Here is a 21,136-nt window from a genome sequence, read left to right on the forward strand (position 1 = left end):
AAAGATGCCATTATGGAGCATACCATCGATGTGGGAGCTCTTTTTTTTGTTGCTTAGAATCAAGGTATAACATTACACCACACGTCCCTTTAGCCGGCTGTCGGTTGACCGGAAAAGGTGTATTTAGGAGGGCGAAATTGGGTTCTCACCTGTCCCCTGGCTGAAACGGCGTACCGCAGATTGGATTCATAAGCGAAATCGATGGAATAGTTGGTGCGGGTTTGATGGTTTGCTTCTGCGATCTTTTGCGCGGGGTGGTTTTGCATTGCTGTGCTAAACGGAATGAGCACCAGACACGCCACTAGATTCTGCTCTCTGGCGTATACAAATCCATCATCCGTTTCCGATTTTTTGTTGCTACCTTGGAGTTTGCCTCTTAGACGCGGACAAACTGCCAGTTAGAGGTACACAATAATCATAGGTTTTTGTGGATTGAAATTTTGGAATTATATCCATAGCGAAGTAACAGTACCTTCTAAGAACTAGAGCAAAGATTCGAAGTGATTTGAATATATGTATATCAAAATTCATGTTTCAATCAGGCATGAGGCTTAAATGCTTATAACATATTTGACAAAAGGTGATGTCTGCATTTCAAATTCGCGTTTAAAGCCAAAAAATGTCAACTTCTGACTGATGTGAAACCTAAAATATAGCATGAACCTGACCTTGAAAGGCTCTTGAATAATGGTATGATGCTAATCACAACTCATTTGTGTGCTGGAATACGTTCATTGAATAATCTACTGCCCGTGTAACATTGAAGTCACTGTTCACTGTAGTTCGAAACCAACGAACCGGAACCACCTTTCGTACATTTCCAAGTCCAACACAAAACACGTCCAGTCGTCCTCTAGACATTCAAATTTAGCTCCAAAAAAAAAGGCTCTCCTCAAATTTCCCCATTTTCTGATAAGCCAACGGATCCATCAGCGCCAACTCTCAACGTTGCCCACTGTGCCATCGCTAATGAAGATCTCATCGCACTTATCGCATCGGTGAAAATTAAGTGTAATCAAAATTGTATCAAAACAAAACACTCACCCCGCCCCAATCTAGATTTCCATCTCGCGCTAACCGAGGCGTGAAATTCATGGCATGCTTTAATGAATTAAGTCCGCAATTCCGATGCATACACTCTCACCACTCTTCCGTGGTAGATCTCCCCATCAGTGTGTGTTCGCAAGTACACCAGATCGAGTGCTGCTCCAACAATGATCATCATTAACTCAAGCTCACTCACAAGATGATGTATATATACCGCACAGCAAAGAATGCCGAGTACCGAGTGTGTCATTTTTGCATTTGCCATTACCACCTTCACGCGTGATCCGTACTGGAACGATTATTAGTGTTGTAGCTCGCACACTCCGCCTTCATGACTTTATGGAGACTGCTGTCTTCCGCTTTCTGGCTCCCATTGTCCCATGAAAAAGTATGCGAGTGTGGCAAAGAAGTGGCGACAGAAAAACCACGCACCACGACACGGATGGATGCGTGTTGTCAGCAACTTGTTCGATTTTGTACTTTCCTGTCCTTTCTTTTAACGCGCATCTGGTGCACTCTCCCGTTTGCGCTGTGCTAGTATGCTAGTAGCGTTGGAAGAGGCGATGGCGTTGGGTCGGTGTGTGAGAATGATGGATTTTCTCCTGCTTGCGTATGAAGAATGAAGTGTGTTTGCAACAGTTGTCACTGCAATCTTCATCAACTTGATTGAACAACGGTGAGGGAATTCCGTACTCTTTCCATTTCTTATGCCGAACTAACAGTGTCCGTTAGATGTCAATCAGCCTTGCCTTAATTGCGATGAGATATTTTATAATTACAACTCCATCATCGACTGCAGCAGTACATTGAGTCATTGGAGCGGTGCTGGATGACTTTATTTACGATGAATTGGTTCAGTAATACATTGATGTCGTGATACTGATGAAGAAAAGGGACAAATATCATATATTCATCGTTCAATTTGGTTATTGTTCTGACCATCTCTTGATCATGCCTTTGAAACATGCCAAATGTCAACGTAACAAACAAACAATTTTAATCTGTTATTTCTACTAACGTCATCACTCATGCTTCCAGCAAAACCCTTTATTAGCTCCGTGCTTTGCGTCATCCACACAAATTACACCAATCTGACACACAATGCGAGTAACAATGCTCATGTCACTAAAAGATTCTAGGGAAACACAATTAAAAGCCACATGTTTTCAAGCAGCACACCAAATGAGTCAATGGCCAATTCGTTACAGATCGCTGTGACAGCATGCACACAGTACAGTAGAGTCGTGCCGTGACAGATGATTCATGCTTTCCGTCCGCCTCCGACGCACACAGTTGGTGCAATTGTGTACGGGTTCAAAAATTGGATCTTATTTTCCCAAATAAATCATAACTAATCCATTGCTTCTAATATCGATTCGTTCTCTTTCTCGCTTTCTCTTCCCTCCCCGCAGTACGATAACGTGAACGCGTGCCTCACGGTTCTGAAATTGCATCAAGTTGGCGGCTTGGAATCGGTCACCCCGAATGACATCTGCAGCGGACGGTTAAAGGCGGTGCTGTCGCTCTTCTTCGCTTTAAGTAAGTATTAAAACTTATTTTATCGTAGTACGTTTCCCATTTATTTAATTTTAATAGTTTGGAAATTAGATTTAGTTCCAGATTTTATAAAAGTTTCATTTTTCTGTTGGATTTTTTCTTAATCTTAATAATGCAAAATGTGTAATTAATTTGTATTTTATTAAAATTTTATATAATTGTCATAACAACGTACTTCGAAAATGAATACTTCGTGTTGTTTTGAATTTTACTGTAAAATTTGAACTGCCCAGTGCTATGCACATTGCATACAACAAGGCGTCAAACGATAAAAACGGTAAAACAGCAAACAGGTGTGAAAGCGCCCTCTGTAGTCGATTCAAGTAAGCTACACATTTGAAGAAATTCCACCAGTGGCGCTAGTGTATATATTTAGCCAAGACAAGAGCCTCTCGTTCGGCAAAAAATTGGAAAAAAGGAAAATCAAGGCGGCTGTTTTATCGTTTTATTTATAATTTTTTTATTCAATTTCTTATTTTTGTTGTAATATCATTTTGTTATTTAAAACCCGTATTTTCAATCATTTTTGCACAGGTCGATACAAACAAGCGACGAAGCAGAAATCTTCACTACAGCTACAACCACCGCAACTGCACCAGCATCAGCAGCAGCAGCAGCAGCCGCCCCAGCAGCATCAAACGAAGGTGGAAATCCATGCCGTCCCAGCCGAAATGACGAATCGGTAAGTGAATATAGCATTTTCATTAAACTATCAGTTACAAGAAGTATGTACTGTAATAAAAATACACAACCAAATGGACAGAATGAGTTTGAAATGCAAATTATGTTGTTACCGGAAGGGATGTGTATACCACTACAGTCTCTCCAGAGATTACTCCAAACTCAGCTCCAGCAATCTTCTCTCCACAAACAATACTCTTCGCTGGTTTGCTGGTGATGCATTGAAATTCTTCTCCCCCGTGTTTCGCATCATACGCGAACAATGCTCTCCTTCGGCAACCCCTTAGCGGTTAGCGTGGGGTTGGATATTTGCAAAACAAAACGATTTAAATGCGACAACAGGACATGAAAGGGTGTTGCGTTTTGGTCGTTTTGTGGTTTTCCGATGGTGCAAAGTTTTGCCTTCAAACAAGTTGAAAAGCATTCCCTTCGGAGCATTGCTCCCGAGGGTGAGATGACCCTCGCGATAGTTTCAGTGGCGTTTATCGTCTCCCTGCTTTGATGGAATGTGTTGATGGAAATTTCAGTTCGAAACACTTCTTCGTGCATACAGCGATTGGAAAATTATATTACAGCTACTACGCGCTGCAAGTCACGTTCCTTGCGGCATGCAGTTACTTCCGGCATGTAGCTGCAATTTAGATCGACGATAGTGTGCATCGTTTCTACAGTTCTGCTGTACGTAATTTGCATGCCATCGATAGCCTCCTACCAAACTCCTGATGTTACTACCAAAGGTTCTTGGTCTGGTTTTGTGGATCCACGTAGAATCAATGCACTATCTCTGCCATCCATCTCGTCGGCACCTTGCTGCATCGATTAAGGGAACTTCAGGCTTCATACCATCAAACATCAAACCACACACTGACACAAACACTGAACATCTGCATCAATTACGCTTAATTAACCTTCAACAGTAACGATTGCAACCGGCTTGCAAGGACCTTAAACGAATACAAACTAATTTCACGCCTACATTCACGTGCACCGGGTGAAAGCCATACGGATTATGCTTTTACCGTACACAAACAACCATTTCCTTTTTGCCGGTTTTCCCTCTGATGCGCTGCGTAAAGTAGCCGAGGCAAAGAAGCATCTTTCTGTTCTAATGTGATTTTCTTTCGATTTTCCTTCGACCATCCTTCGTGCTTCGTGATTGGATTGTGTTGAGCCACACTTTCTTTCTCCCAAGTACACACAAACACTTGTGTGCTGATTCGGGGAGCGTAGAAACGAGCATACCGCACCTACACACACAAACAAACGAAACGCTCCTTTTTTTACCTCAAACGGTCCACCAAGTAGAACCATAAAAACCATTCTCCCCTTACAAGACTTCGCCGTTCGCTGGACGCAGATGTTTGTAGTTTATGGTTCTGAACCTCCCGCACTCGGACAGGTCGGGCCTGTCTGCCTCGGTTTGGGGAGAGAGGTTTAAATTGTATTTCCACACGCATTTGTAAGGAAATACCGTACCGTTCGCTGTTTGCAAGGGAAAATTGAGTGTGACAATCCTACTTTGGCGTACACCGGAAAGAGGCGCTGTAGGGGAGCAAAAGGTGATACAATGTTGTCCTTTCGCTAGCCACAGGGACTCCATCGAATGATCGAAAGCCTGATTCGGAGGGCGCGTAACAAACGCGTGTTTACCTCGTGGGCTCAAACTCGTCGGAAAAGGTATCGAACGATGATGATGAGCGAAAGGAAAATGATTTTTTTGTGTGTGTCATTTCGGTGGCAAGTATTCTTGGACTTCCCGCAGGGCGTGTGTTTTTTTTTTTTTTGGGAGAAAGTTTATCCCCTCGTTGGAATAATTTCCGATATTCCCTTGCTCCTTTTTTTGCTGCCACCATTTTGCGTTCCTGCTTGGGGCGGGGGGAGCGACCAGGCGTCATGTTCTTGGGGAGAACAACTACTGCGTGCTACATCAAGCGTACGCAAAAGACATTCGTGCTGCATCAGTGACAAAGAAAGATATTAAACTCGTAAACGATTGCTTAGGAGGGTGTCCCCAACATACTGGAGTAAGGATGAAACGATGCTAACGGGAAGTTTTTTGTATGGAAAATGTGTTACCACGATTATCGATTGATAATCAGCGCGCATTGTTACTGGGCAGGAGCAATGGGGGAAACGAAAGCGATAAATCTAAAACCGTGCTGTAAATAAAGTTTGGTTCTTATTTATTTTAAACTGAATGGAAATGAACAAAGATGTACAAATTGAAATTGAACAATAATAGGAGATAAACTGTAGATAAAAAGCTACAAATCAGTCGTTCAATATGGTTTTGCAATGCGGATTGCAGCTCTTTAGGCGCAAACCACTCGGAGCAATGAGTAGGAACAACGCAAGTGAGGAACCCTTCAAATCGGGGTTTGTTTTTCAGTTCTTTTTCAACAACAAATTGATACACCAGACACAATGTTGCACTTTTCTGCTTGCGTTTAGATTCGCCCCATTCAGCCATAAAATTGCAATATGATGGCCGAAAAGGATTAGAGCCCCTCCCGCACCAGGAGCGTTATGTCAGCTGTTGTTATGCTTTTAAAGTTTTATTTATGAGACCAAACGGTTGTACTGGTCATAAAAATGGCTCTATAGTTTACCTCCAAAAACACGAATAAAGTACCGTAAATGGTAGCGAAACACTGAAAGCTCACAAAAACACACAATTTCTTGTCGATAGAGCTGACCCAGCTGACTTCGGAGACCATTGGCAGGACGATGATCGGAAGTAAACTGCACACCCCGGACATGGTAATTAAAAGCGTTCCCATAATCCTTCTCCCGGGAAGGTATAGATTGTTGGAAGCAGATACTCGTTCGTGGTCTATATAGAAAAGTGGGCACACAAAAAACGAGCCGACCGTTTCCCCCATATCCTGTCCTACTGGATCGGTAATGGCTTTACAGTCGAAAAATGTAAATTTATTCATCGGCATTCACGCATCCCGGAGTCCCGGTTGCTGTTCTGTTTCGGTATTTTTCACTGGGGGAAACGTACACGTTCTGCATAGCGTTAGTTTGGCTTTAGTATGAGGTTAAAATTTATTACACCTAAATGGCGACACACGCGTTTGGCTTGGAGGGGTTCGTGTTGCACCCGGCGTAGAAGGTCCGTCAGCCATCGGCAGACGGCAGCGTTGGTTATAACTCATACGAACCTGGCGCCACGTGCCCCAATCCCAAAAGTATTGACCACGAACGCAACGTGATTAGTGTACCCGCTTTGAAGGTTTGAAACTCATCCTTCCCGAAACAATCGATCTTCATAAGTTTCAGACTTGATTGATTAACGTACGACGGTGTGATAAATGGTGGTTTCGAGATTCGTCAATTATGCACACTGGTGGTTGTCTTAGGGCGACTTCGAATTTATTGGGTGTTATGGAAGAAGCAAAACTTTTCCCGCAAGTACAAGTTGCTAAAGATTGGGGGTTAAGGAAACACTTAAAATCTTAGCGCACGACACGTGTACGCTAAGACGAAGACAAATATTGGCCCAGTCTCGGTGGTTGCTTCTAAGGGTGTGTGGCTGATGTGTCTTGTTACTTGTTACGGTGTGGTTTCGTCCGAAAGACGCACCCTCGCATTCTGTAGGAAAGAATCGATTTTCTAAGAATCCTGGATGACTTTTGCTAGAATATTAGTGCCTCGTAGACCTCGTTAGAGTGCGTCAGAAACGAAATTATAGACACGTTTGCACAGTAACTCCGGAAGATATCGCGGTGTATCCTGCGTGCTCGATAAATAATTTCTAATGGTTTCTGTAATACAAGGGGAGCATATAGAGCACGCTACACTGTAAGCAATGGGTTCGTTTCGTTCGCTGTATCCTAGAACCGGGCATTACTTCCGGTATTATCCCTAAAGGTGTTTGCTACAACGCGGCGCGGCTAGAACCGAGACTAGTGCGCTTGGGGGTGTGTCAACGTAACGAAACAGAGATAGAGAGAGAGAGAGAAACAGAGAGAGAGGAGAAATGCAAATTCAAACTCGGCTGTTTTGTGCGTTGGCTGGTCCACCGGGATCCCTGGAAGTGGTAGCAAGGACATAAATCTTGTAACCCGCACGAAAATCCTCAACCATTTACGCACCCAAACAAACAAACAACCGAACCGGTCGAACGCGCACACTCATACTACTGTTTGGATGCGTCAGTGTTGGTGCGTGTCCCCACATACACACACACACTCACTAAGATACTGTTAATGTTCCGAATTTTGAAACCTCCCCGTTTTTGAAAGGGAGCATCAGTTTTCGGCTCCCGTTTGCCGGTATTATTTGATGCGTGAAAAAGGATATTCGTGGCGTGGTGTGGTGTGGTCTCCTTCATACGAGCAGGTCGCGTTCGTAAATCATGTCCCATGTGGCACGGTTCCTCCAAACGGTCTCCAGTTCGGGTCACTCTGCCGCTTCGCTCTCCAAATTTTGTCAACCCGAAAGGTGGTGATTGGAGGGAGTTTTCTTTCTTACCAAAAAACTAAGTACCTTTAAAGCCATCGCTCTCAACGACCGAAAGTAGAAAAAGGGGTAGATTATTAAAGCGTGTGTTTTTTGTTTGCCTTTGATAAATGTACGCACTGTCCTTCCCTCCGCCTCCACGACCAGTACCTCCCACGGGACACGTGCAGCCAACTCTCGGAGGAGATTTTTAAGGCCAACTTAGTGCAGTTATTATCGCCACCATGTAATCTGGAACCACCGTTGCGGGGTGTGTTTATCTCCTATTTCCTCGCTGTAGGAGAAGGAGGAGGACGCCTTGTCGTTTTCCCTACTTATTCATTAGTGCTCTTTATCAGGAAAATGCGTTACACTACCGTAAAATTGTATCCTCGAAGGTCAGATAAAAGGCGAATCTACTTGGACCTGCTCTATTAAGTCACTATCATGATTATTTTATTTAGTTGTTATGCGTTGCTTTGCGCACCAAGCGTTTGAAAGGGTTTGAAGCGAATGACTGAAGATTCTCTGTGAAATCATTCAAAAAATTTTAATATTTTAAAGTATGAAAACTAATATATAACCGGTAAATTACAGAAAGTATGTTATTTTATTACAAAAACGCCTATATCTATGCATTGTGTGTAACATTTTATCCGTTTCAAGCTCAAATCGACTTCTTCAATCAAAAATAACAAGTAATTGTCGAGATTTATGTTAAAAAAATGGTAAATAGCAACAATTAAATAACGCCCACTGTTCTTCTAAGAAAATCTGTTCATAATTGGGCAAATATTATCTAAAATGTATTCAATTAAACGATAAAAACGCCTTGAGCTATGCAATTTACATTCAAATTAACTCTTTTCAAGATCTACTCGGGATTTATAATTCAAAATAGACGATCATCAAAGAACATGGGCTGCATAATGCGCTAGCTCCGCTTGATAATGGATTTGAAGTATATCTTCAAAGAACGTCATTCAAAAAACCCGATGATGGAATTCGTTCTATCCAACCCCGTATCACAATTGAATCATAAAAAGGGCATATGGAAATTTTTATTACATCCAACATCATAAATCAGTCTTCTAGGGCTGGTTGAGAATCGTTCCCGCACTCCACCACTATGTCTTGGGGACGCACTCGAGGCTGGAAACATTATTTCATTGTTTTCTTATTGAACTACGATTGATCGTTCCTTTGAAGCGAAAGAACACAAACCTTCCCTTGAATTGCACTTGAACTTGGGCCACTTGGAGCTTGGGTTTGTATATGGGCCCATCGCGACTCATCAAAAGAACAGAAACAATCGTGACATTTTTTGGGGCCTTTCTTTGTTACACGCTCGTTCTGTCTGGTTTCATTTTTGACACTCTGCTCCCCTACCCTCTTATTGACAGCTCGTGAACAATGCACGTGAACTCAACAAGCGACCCGAGCTAATTAACATATGGTTCCGGAAATGAACCCCTTTGGGATGACCGACCCGACCCCGAAAGCACCATAATTCAATTCCACCAAAAACACACGGGTCGAACAGCACATGTGACACATAAGTATAGAAGCATCCACGCGTTCGTCACACCAAGAAGATGAAAACATCGCCCGTAGCATCATTTTGGAGCGCATTGTTTGTGTGGTAATTGAATTCGAGCTTAAATTGCATTTATTCCACCAACACCTGGAGCACCATCACGCCTTTTCCCCGTTGAAGTGTGGCTGAAGTTTTTGAAGTTTTAACCAGATCAGTACCGTTTGTTCTGTTTGCGGTTGAAAAAGCATTTCGGTGGAGGGTGGTGAAACTCGCTCTACTCGCCCTCAGGGCACGGACACACAGCATTCGGCATGCATTTATTCCAACGTTCAGCCGGGTGAGGAAAACCACGGAACGCACACACTTCTCCGTCGACACATGTTGTTTGTTTGGTTGGTTGGGGAGCAGTTTTTCTCTCTTTCGTTGGTAAGAAAACCACCACCCGGGGTGCCAAACGGGGTTTCCCGAGCCGTTGAAAATCAATTTAGATTTACATATGCTTTTTCTTTGCCGACAAAAGGAACTTCTACCAGCCAAGCGAGGAACGCTTTTTTGAATGATTTTGTACGGCGGAAGTCAAAACCAGTGGGGCTCAGGCAAACGTGCAAGAACAATGTGTCGCGTCTCTCATACCTTTGCAATTGGTGCTAAATAGTTTGGCGGCGTCTCTGTTGCCAGTAGAAGCGCTTTTTTTTTGGATCTCGTTATGGAGAATTTCAATGTGAAGACCGCTAAAACGTCACAAGCGGCTTACTTTTGGCAAGACGTTTAGCATATTTTTTATGCTTGAAACCCTTCGGAAGATGTGCAAATAAATATTGCCTTAAAGTGTTTCACCTCAAAACATTTCCATAATTTCAAACAGAAAACCATGTCTTTTTGTTTATATTTAAAATTAAAGAAAAAAAGTAAGCCTACAAAATACTCACATCGAATACATTTCCCTGCTCGGGAACAAAGGCGAACCGGCATTTAAAGCGCCACCTACACACGCACGAAAAAACCATCAACAATCCCCTCTCTCTCCCTTCGGCTACCCCAACCCTTTCAATCCTTCCCCTAACACAGAAAGCAGTTTCCTTTTACAATGGTAGCGTTTCTCTTTCCCTCTGAACTGAAACACGGAGAGTAGGTGAGCATATTTGTGCTCTGGTTGCCAGGTTACCGGTTTTCTGAGAGAGACGCGCTTTCTGCAGGGGTTGTCAATCTAATATTTTGTATGGTGGTCGGACTAGTTATCGCTTCATCAACGCAATTTCGTTATTTTTACCCATATAAACTGGAATAAAATTGCTTACTACAATTAAGACAGTTTGCATCTTTTCTGAAATTATGTTAGTTATGTTTGTCATGGAACTGAGACTGCAGAAAGAGCGTTAACTGAATGAGAAAGGATGGTAAACGAAATTTTGTTCATTAAAGCATATGTTCATTAATTAATTTTTTATACGCAATAACTTCGTTGAATAAAATCCCGGAAGTAAGCTCTGAGTTTATAAACAAGGGCCAAATTATTGGTAAAATCATCATGAATTAAGACCCACCAAAATGATCGACATAGATTCAAACTCCAAACTCTAATCCAATTAGTTGTTACGGCCGTTCGACTTTGTTTGTTGGTCCAAATATTGTTTTACAATATTTAGAGTTTTTAACGATACACTCTGGCGTATTTTATTCTTTAAACCGAGATATTGTGACCTCAAAGTGATGTATTTGTTTTCGTAGATTTTCACTTTGTAGTTCATCATGACCAAGTCCAACTAATTTCCAAATGTTTTCTACCAATCCCTGATCTCACCCCGTCTCTCAAGCAGCGAGAGCATTTCTCGCGCATGCTTTCTCTCTAGCCAGCCAAGTCACCAGGGAGGGGTGAGCCGGTGAGAACTTGTTGGCTTCCAGGCCGCACAACACAAACCGGCAAGCCACTAGCAGCGTGTATTTACGTTCGAACGTTAGCAGCGCACGGACGTACGTGTTGCCGCATATCTCTCTCGGTCTCGGTTCGCGTAGTTTGCGTATTCTCGTCAACGACCCAACGGCCGGTTGAGTTTGTACCGTCAGTAGGCTTTCCGGTAGTTACCCACAAAGTCCCTACGTTTTTTTGTTGTGTATTTTATTATATTCTCCTCTGTACTGCCGTGTGCCCTGGTGTATGTGAAAAGGATCTCTTTGGCACACATTTTCGGAGGGGTGCAACAGTAGAACCGTGGCGTGCGTGAGTGCAATTCTCCAGAAGGGTGTCCTCTCCCTAGTGGTTGTGTTTGTGAAGAGGCGAAAAAAACACACGCGAGCACACATCTGGCGAATGCGTGCGGTGTGCCCGGACAACAAAACACATGCCGGGCTCGTGCCTGGCCGGGGCAGGTTTTTCAATCACTGGCGCGATTAGATAAGCCCCGGTCCGCGTCCACGCGTCCAGCCCGATCGCGAATCATTTTCCAATAAAAAGTGTGTCTGCCTTTGTACTTGTGAGCCTTGTTGTGTGCGTGTGTGTGCGATCCATTATCACACTACTTTGTGTTGAATGTGTGTCTGTGTACATGTGTGTGTGTGTGTGAAGAATAAAAATAAATTATACAAATCAGGCAAATCAGAATGATTGCAACGCATCAAACGAAAGTAAAGTGCATTTTGTTGTGTGAGACCACGAGCGTGGGTCTCAGGCCGTATCTTAAGGCTACGGCTTTCGAGGTCGCCCAGGAGTTGGGTGTTGAGTGTTGTGTTGTGAAGTTCGATCGTGATTTGTAGGCTTCCAATGCGATAAGAGCCTGCGTACTGCTTCACACGAGCCGGCCGCACAACCCGCGGACCCGGTCTGCGGGAATATTCCAGGAAATGTTTTGATTTACGCATTTGCAATTAATGGAATAATAACACTTAATGAACGAGCGTTTAAACCGGCTGAGTGTGTGCGGTGAGACTTATACTCCAGCAAACAACAGAGCGAGCATGCAATGGGATTAAACAGCACGCTGAAATCCATTGGAAATTAAATTAATGACCAGTGTGTTCTCCTCCAGTTCTTTTGCTCTCTCTATTTCATTGTCAGTCGTGCTCGGGACAGAATCAGCCCGCTATAGATAAATCTGCCGTACCCCGTATCCTGACGACATGGTCGTGGCGTTTAGCTCTGAGGGTGATTTATAATCCTTCCCGTAACCAGACATCCTAAAAACCCCGACAGTCCTCCCGCTGCCGATTGTTTGTCTGTACATTTACTGGAATTAATTCAGTGATAGGGTTCTGAGCGTGATCCTGCCGGTGGTTGATATCGTGCAAATTTGTTGCAACTTTGTGAACTCTCACTCTATTTCCGGGGAAAACCAAGGAGGAAGGCACTTGGGAAGCTTCACCGCCCAACCGTCTGCCGTCTGTCGGCACTTGAAGAGCTCCAATGGAATCATTGACGTTGGTATGATCGTTGGTACATCTCCAGCTGCTGCTGCTGCTCCTGCAAATACCACTTCTCGGGTTAGTTATGTGGCTAACCGATGCTCTCTGGTCGTACCTACAACTTTTCCACACACGTCCACTTGGAACGGCAAGTGTAAACAGAAACCACATAACGGCAAACAACACCCCCAACTGCCCCCAGGAATTGAACGCGGGCTGTACCACAGCCACGACACTGTATGGATTCTGCCAATGACTTTTTCCCCCCTCTTTCCCCCATGCGGCGCTTTACGTCCCCACTGTGACAGGGTGCAGTGTGCACGGAAAGTACAACAGGGGCCCGCTGGCGAAAAAGTGTAAACAAATCCCTTTTTGATCTGTCAGACGCGGCTCCCGACACTGTGTACTGTGGGGCTGTGGGAGGTACTGGGTATTGGCATTCAACAGCAGCCGGTGGCAATTTTCTTCCACTTTCTGTTCAGTAGATGTGCAGGCTTGTGTCTTGGTAGCGGTACCCGTTGATACCCGTGGTCTGCAAATAGTTGAGTGCAAATCAACCAAGAAACCAAGGGGGGATTGGGATTGTGAGGAAGAACTCACAAAGGTGCGACATTGGGAGGAAGGCTTTTTCAATCCTGCACACTCCCTATTAATGTCTGGCGGGTCACCCGACAAAACTGCGCTTTCCCCGTATCGCACACTACGGATCTCGGTGGATTGAATTTATGACACTTTCTTTCGGAAGGTGTGTCCTACAGATTGTAGTTGTGTTTTTTGTCTGTTTGCCATTTCGATAAACATTTGTCAATTGTTGGATAAAGCAACATTCAAGATAGACACACACTCTCTCTGTCGCAATCGAAAACCCGCCCGCGTGGATAACAGATGCGAAAAGGATTATGCAAACATCGTTCGAAACGAAAAGAAGTGTGGAGGGTTGTGTTGCTGTGTGATCCCTCTGTGATAGGTGATAAAGATTCATGAGTGGGGGAGAGGGAGAGACCACCAAAAACAACAACAAAAAATCTTATCCCCCTTCTCGAGTGCCAGCCATTTTGTTTGCGAAGGATGTATTGTAAGTGTTGATAAACAATGTTCCCTATTGATGGAATTTGTTCTTGTTTGACAAGGACACATGATGGTCGTGCCTTCGCTTTTTAAGGCAAGATAAGGTTGATTAAATTGGAAATGGATAAAGGAGAGAGAAAAAGCATCCCAAAATGATGGGATGTTAAATTTGTAATCTTCTCAATGTTAGCCCACACACAGCCAAAGATCAAACCAATGAATATATGATTATCTGCAAACAGCAAGTTGTTGGGATGGTTGGGAAGCTTTATTTTTTTGTGCGCTACGTAAAGAGTTATGGGACATTGAGCAAAGAATATTCTGAGGACGACTTCCCACAAGCATGGGCAAGTAAAGCGCGATATTTATTGAAAGAAAAAGGTGTTGATAAAATTCACCTTTCGATGAACCTTTATCTCATACCTAAAATCCAAGATATAACGTCTTTGAAATGCAACTTAAAGGAACGAACCAGACAGTTGCTGTCAGGAAGCACTATTTTTATAAATTTTAGGACTTCTGCACATTGTTTGCTGTTTCCAGCCGTACACCCTTTTCATTCATCCACCTTGCCTGTTGGTTGCTCCACGCGAGATGCTATCATTTTCATTTCGATAAAACATTTCCACTCGTATATCCGACGGAAATGCGACTAATGCTCCGGAACTGTTAGCGAGCTGTGGGCGTTAGGGTGAAACATAAACCAAAAACCAAAAAAACACATGTCCCAAGAAGATGAAACCGGCAACGTGATGACATGGAAAACTTTTTCCACCTTCCATTTCTCTTCCTTTTTCGGAGATGAAATGACGTACACACCCCACTTCTCTCGCGCTCCCCTTTCATGTCCGATTGTTTATTGTTGCTTTTAAAGCATTCCAACGTTTTTTCCCCTCCCCTGAACCTCGCAACACACCCACACGGATGACCATTTTTTGGGGAAGTTGGGCTTTGTTTCATGTTGAGGGACACTTTGTTTGGTTCAAAGACCCGAATCCGCAAGGTGTCACAGACATCTCAGCATACTGGGGAGGGTTTACCGGGTGCGCGGATGACTCTTGAAGTCAGCCGGATGAAATGTGAACCATCTAGCCCGGTCTTGGGATGCACGGGCTCTAGGATCGCCAACCAGCCAGTAAAACCAACCAATTTGTCTGCCTCATCTGTAAAAGGGTTTCAGTTTGTTTTTGGTTGCAAGTTTTTTTTAGGGGGGAAATGAAAACTGCATCTGAAAAAAAGGGCACAAGCTGTGTGTGTGTGGCTAAAGTTTCAGCTTTTGATATATGGACGCGGGTGTAAGGCGATATTTTGTATGTTTATGTTCCTTTGGATGCTCCAGTAAGAGTTACTGAGAATCACTAACCATCGCCTAGATAAATTAGACAGTATTTGCGAGTCATACGTACGTGATGTTGAGTGAAGTTGAAGTCTTTAGAATGAAAAGAATGAAAGTTGATTAACAACTGCATCAACTGCAACGGTTTGTAATTTCAACTGATGCGTTTCTACATTGACACTACCAAACCCTGTCTTTTGGACACAAATCCCCCGGGTTTTCGTTCGTAAATCATGATTAATTGAAGCCATCTTCACCCTTCCAAACAAACGCCTACCTTGCTGCAAGGGAAATGTATTGTTTTGTTCAATGATTTGTCCTCTCTTACCCGCTTTTGCTGCTGCTAAAAACCCACCATCAAGACATATTTTCGCAAACATTGTTTTGACAACAATCCTCAACAACTAAGTGCGCTTGCACAACCAATTTCCCTCCATTGTTGTTCATTACCTCGGCTCTTTTTGTTTGGTCACTCCCGCCGATTGTCTGGCTTTAAAAAGCGATGCTTTAAATTAGAGTGCATCTCTGGTCTCTGGGCCTTCCCCACTGCTCCCAATGACCATTTATCTAGGCGTGCTGAGTGAGTATCATAAATTTTTCATTGGCAAAATGAAAACATTTACGGCCCAGGGTCCGGAGTTTCCAGCAGAGCGCAGTAAAAGAAACCCCCCGCTCTGGTGAAATCTTCCTCCTGATTCTATGCTGCTGCTGCTGATGCTCCTATCAGTTTCATTTCTTTTGCTGTTTTCATTTCATTTTAATGTTTATGTATCAACACAAGCTGGCAGGCCGGAAAAAAATGTAGGCAAAAATAGGTCTAGCCGGACGGGACGGGCAAAAAAACACAAACCCCACTGGGGCTTGTGCGCCATGGAAACACTCTTTTGTGTGTGTGTCTCTTTCTCAGAGTAAAAACTGCTATTGGGTAACAGTTTGATGGCTAAGTTTCGCGCGCACAAGCCTGAAAACTTGTGTTTTTTGCCTTTCTATGCTGTTCCCCGCTTGCTCCACTTTTAGAGTCGGTGAAATTTTCGTCTAGAGAGGTCAAACGAATTTATGCCCAGCCGGTCCCGCAAGCGCCAGCGATAAGTGTGTAAATTAATAAAGTGGACAGTAATGTCCGGTTTTCGCGCCGCAGTTCGGGAATGAGCCGAAAGAAATTAAAAACACAATCATGCATTGTCTCTGGCAGCTCTTCTGGATCGGTACTAGGACCCGGTCGGTCGCGCGCGTCGGTGTAAATAGCATAAATCGCATTCAAACAAATCTCGCTTCCTCTGCCGCCAGCAAAACACAACACAAAAAACAGGCCCTCAAAACACCAGACACCGAAGTGGCGAAGGGGTAGTCATCAGGTTAGGTTCACAAATTCGTAAACAAAGTGCAATTTGTTGAATCACATTAATTCCTCTCTTGTTTGTTTTCGCTGTTTTTTGCATTCGCACTCCACATTTTGTGGCAGTGAATAGAAATCTCGCAATAAATCCAGGGTCGTGGGTTTGTGATTTTTTTTGGGAATTGCAAACATACGTATACCGTGCAGATGGTGGTGCAGCTTTTAAAATAGAACCACTGATGGATTGATGATTCACCTCGAACGCGTTGTTTTAAACTGATTTCGTGTTTTTGGTTTGGGCAGCAATGTGAAGTAAACATACGTACGCATTACGTTCGGCAAAAGTAAAGGGAACGGCAAGTAAATGCACTTCACTCATTGGCATGAACTCACTTAAGTGAACTTGCACATTAAGATAGTCGTTATCTGGACGAGTGTTTGCTTACAAGCTTATTACGTTAATGGTGCGTAATTTTTTCGTTCTGTGTAAGGCATCGCTCATGAAATGGCGGGCAATATTTCATGTTTTATTGCACTGGGAAACGTTTCTTTTGAGAACGTTTATGATGAGGATGATCAATAGACTTCCCTGAACGTTGAGGTTATTTAAATAATCACAATCATAACTCAATATTGAAGAATTGTTATGAACTACAAAACAACTCTACCATAAACTCCCCAAAAATATTCGGTATAAGAATCAACATATAATTCCTTTCTTGGGTGATCCGATCTCCCAGCTCTGCTTATCAGATTGTCCTAATTGAACTCATTTAACGTTCCACGGACCATAATCAACCATATTTAAGCGTCTTTTACCGTTCCTTTTTAATTCCAAGCCAACTCTCGTTACGATAACGCTCGGTAACGGTAGGGAACACTAATGTGTTACCGTTGCAATAAGCGACTCGTAAAATAAATGCACACCAATTCCCTTCTTGATCCCTCCCGCACATGCAACCACTCTTCTATCCCGATTGTTGTAACCTCATTTGTCATACCGTTTCCACCGTTTCCCGATTGTTACTTCTTCCCCACCGACCAGCACCAAACCGAAAAAAAAGAGAAAGGAAACGATGATGAAAGTTATTCGCGTTGCTGTTTCTTCCACAATCACACAAACCGTGCGCACACAGTGGAACTTGTTTTGCTACCCCACGCGCATAGGGAACCTCCTTGGGGCCTCATATAACCTCAAAACAAACTGACCGGCACCGTCCGGTTTGACCCCGGACCAGGTGTGGCATCGCGCGTCCAGCCGTTTCCTGCACTGGAAACGTACCGGCGAATGCGGAAACGTTCGTGCCGAGTGGATGAATAATCGAACAAATATCTGGGCCTCGGAGATCGGCTGCGTTTACGGATTATTGCAAGCGTTCGCATTTTGTTTTGCCTTTTGCCTGTACATTTGTTCTGTTTGCTTTGCACACACCTTCCTACCGCTGCATCAGTTTCCACCTTTCGAGTAGCCAAACGGCACGGTTAGTCTGCTGTCTGTTCCCCTTGTATCCCCAAGACAAGATCCCCGCAGAGGTGTTCCTCCAGTGTAGCCTTCACCGTAGACACGGCTTTATGCGCCGGTTCGCGTAATGCATAGCCACGACGGTGCGATGCAATTTATTGCATTTTTATGTTTCTGTACCACCGCGCCCGGGTTGGTCAGAGGTCGGGTTAAGTTGTGTCTGGCATCGAGTGAACAAGGGACAAGAAACCACAACTCTTGGGATTTAGCTTAACCCGCGTCAAAGACGTCACAGACGGTCGCTTTGATTGCCTTTTGGGAGATTCTCGTCCAAGCGTCCATGTGGTGACATTTCGCAACAGAACGCACCTTGGATGACGACACACTATCAAACTGTCAAGTTTGGCGACTTGCAGCCCAACAGATCCATGCGTAGGTGCAGATCTGTGCGAGGTCGAGGCGTTTTGTGAAGAACCAAGAGCAGTCACAAATATGATCGTAAAACTCTCCACATCTTGGAATATGGTCCACATCGGTGACGCATTTTCGCCTTCCTCAATTAAATCCAACGTCTGGCACCGCGTCTGAGCGCTCCAATGTTGCTGGCACTTTTTAATTGTGCTCAGAAAAAAAGTCCCACGACTCACTCCCTCCTTCACACCAGACTTTCTGCAAGCCAGACTGTTTGATTTATTACCGTTTGCTTCGTTACCCAAAACCCTACAGGACGATACAAACAGTCAACGACCGCCGACACAACGTGCAAAAGCAATTCAGCACTAGTGAGTGCGCCCGTCGTTCGATTAGCTTCGGCGCTGCTCCTGTTATTGAACGTATTTCCTTTCCAGACTATTGGCTGCATCCTGTCGGTTAATTTCCCTGCTTCGTCGCTGCCTCAATCGTTTTCGGAACAACCAAAAAAATGCGAACGATTGAAGCCGATTCCTCGCAAACGAAAACTTGTCGAATGCAGGCCCAAAACTGGCCCAAAAGCGTCAGCTGTCGTCTGCAGCAGTCTTTTGGTCGGCGGGGTAGCACGGAAGATATGACATTTGAGCTGGCAAAGGACGTCTCGGAAGGCAGGAAAATGGGAACGCCCCCGGAACGGCGGCCTGCAAACGATGATAAATGATTATGCAAACAGTGGCACTCTGGTGTGTGCACACTGTATTGATTGAGGGTGACGGTTATGCTTGCAGAAGTCGTGATAATTGAACGTTACAAAAGTTCTACTGTATTGGAAATTCCAATACGGCACCTCTTTTGCCGATTTGCAGATATGGGTTATTGAACCTGGAATTTCCGGACGGAAGGATTACCAATATTGAAATAAGCTCTGATATTTGCTGAGGTAGTTCAACACCGGGCTTAATGTGATAATTGGATTTGTAATTATGGAAACTATGTCCTTGGACATCCTGAAGATATTCAAGAAACATACAATATCCCAAGTAAATGGAGAATTTACTCATATTCTAGAACAAAAAATAGCAATATCCATCTTCCACGATGCACTCAAAAGATCCTGCTCAACTCAACTCGACCCCTTTGTGTCAGTCAGCAATCCTTTCAACTGCTCTCGTCGGTCGGTTGGTAGGTCGGTCTTTGTGATGTATTTTGCTGCCGGATTAATTTCAAACAACATTTCTACGGCATCCAATTCATCCGGCTCCTTTCCATACCTTTTTCCTGCTCTGTTCTTGTAATGAGCTCGTACCTGGAGCCCGCGTGTCGGCGAGCATTTCTTCCTTTATTGAATTGCAGAATATTAATCCTGCCGCTGGTGAATTGGCTGCTGCTGTACCGAACCAAAAATTCTGCAATCGACATTAGCCATATTAATCTCCCGATAGAGAAGGTACGCTACCAGCACACAAAAGGCAGCACCATTCGCTTCTTGCTTGCAGAAGTGGCACTAGAGAGGCAACGATTGAAGATCCATTAGGAAAGAGAAGAGTGCAAGTGGAGCGTTCCTCTTCTGTGCGCGTGTGTATTTCTATTGTTTTCTTTCCCTCCCCATCTCTCCATATCTGGTAGTTTGATCGTAGAATCTTGAGACAGCGTGATGTATAACCTTCTCAAAATCGAAGTGGAAATTGGCCCGAAACGTGCGATGTTGTTTTTTTTTCTCGCTCCCCTACTCGCTGTCGGAGGTTTGTTTTCCTACTTATAACGGTCTGGTGCATGTCTTCATCTCCTGGCTGCACATTTGCTGCAGCTTTCGTGCAGCTTCCGTACTAAGATGGAAAATCGAATGTGAGGGTAAAAACATGCAACAACACATCACCACATCAACGTCCAATCGTGCGGAAAACGGGAAACATTCAGCTAGCTAGCTCGAACCTCGACTGGATCGGTTTGCTTTATTTCGGAACAGAACACAATAAATTGCACCTTCCAACAGCGATGCATCATGACGGTGCATGGCACCGCTCCGATGATGATCGTGTCATTTGCACGTCATGATTTTATGATGGAAATAAATGGACTGCCAGCGAAGAAACAAAACATCAAAAACTCACCAAAAAAACAACGCATTCCTCGCGGGATTAGAAGCGTTGTGGGAAAGGACATGAAGGGATTAGGTCCTGCCACGGCTAGATTGATGAGTTAAGGCAGGTTTTTAACGGAGGATAGGGAGCGAGCAAATCAACTTCCACTGATTGACGACCGTCGTCGAGTCACGCTTCCACAGGATAAGCACGGGATTTAGATGACACACCTCAGTACATGCGGCGTCGTCGTCGTCGTCGTCGTCCGAAAAATCCCACACTTCACTCTTTCTGCAAGACAAATTTCAGCCGTGCGAGGGTGTCCCGAAAATTGGCTCTACTCACTTCCATCGTGTGTTTTAACAGCCCGATAAAATGAAGGGGAGAACAAAGGGAAGAAGCAACGGTTTTTGAGTTTTCATTTTTGCATATCCCAAAATGGGCAGCGGTGGATTAGAAGTATCGCCGCCCTAACGCCAGCCTGGAGAGATTCGCCCCGAATCGTGTGACTCATGATGTTGATGAGTGGCTGGAAAAGTGTAGCTGACACTCGCTGACCGTAATTGAATAGTATGATGCAAGCTGTGATGAGGGTGTTTAATTTTTGTGTCTGACGGGGTTGGTTGGCAGCATGCCTTACAGTGACATGCGATAAAGAGTTTTATCCAAGCTAGGAGAGCGGCTCTTGTTGTGTAACGGGCAAGGCGAAATGCGGTCAGAATTTCAATGAAATAAAGTGCAAATCAAGTAGGAAGAGGAGAAGCAATGAAATTGTTGT

The 21,136-nt window shown here is 44.1% G+C and overlaps 1 protein-coding gene across 13 annotated transcripts in view; it reads left to right on the forward strand.

The window, feature by feature from the left end:
- The window catches only part of LOC1271327 (protein sickie), a 279,487-nt gene that overhangs the window by 139,455 nt on the left and 118,896 nt on the right, over positions 1 to 21,136 (forward strand). For 7 of the 13 annotated variants that reach the window (XM_061659110.1, XM_061659104.1, XM_061659105.1 and 4 more), the window contains 2 exons: positions 2,460 to 2,586; positions 3,139 to 3,286. In XM_061659110.1, coding sequence (XP_061515094.1) covers positions 2,460 to 2,586; positions 3,139 to 3,286 — 275 coding nt within the window. Of the gene's footprint in view, positions 1 to 2,459; positions 2,587 to 3,138; positions 3,287 to 11,192; positions 11,344 to 21,136 lie in introns of those variants that run through there. The other 6 variants (XM_061659113.1, XM_061659115.1, XM_061659111.1 and 3 more) reach the window with 3 other exon arrangements.

This window comes from Anopheles gambiae, chromosome 3 (genome assembly GCF_943734735.2).
Source record: "Anopheles gambiae chromosome 3, idAnoGambNW_F1_1, whole genome shotgun sequence".
Lineage (NCBI taxonomy): Eukaryota > Metazoa > Arthropoda > Insecta > Diptera > Culicidae > Anopheles > Anopheles gambiae.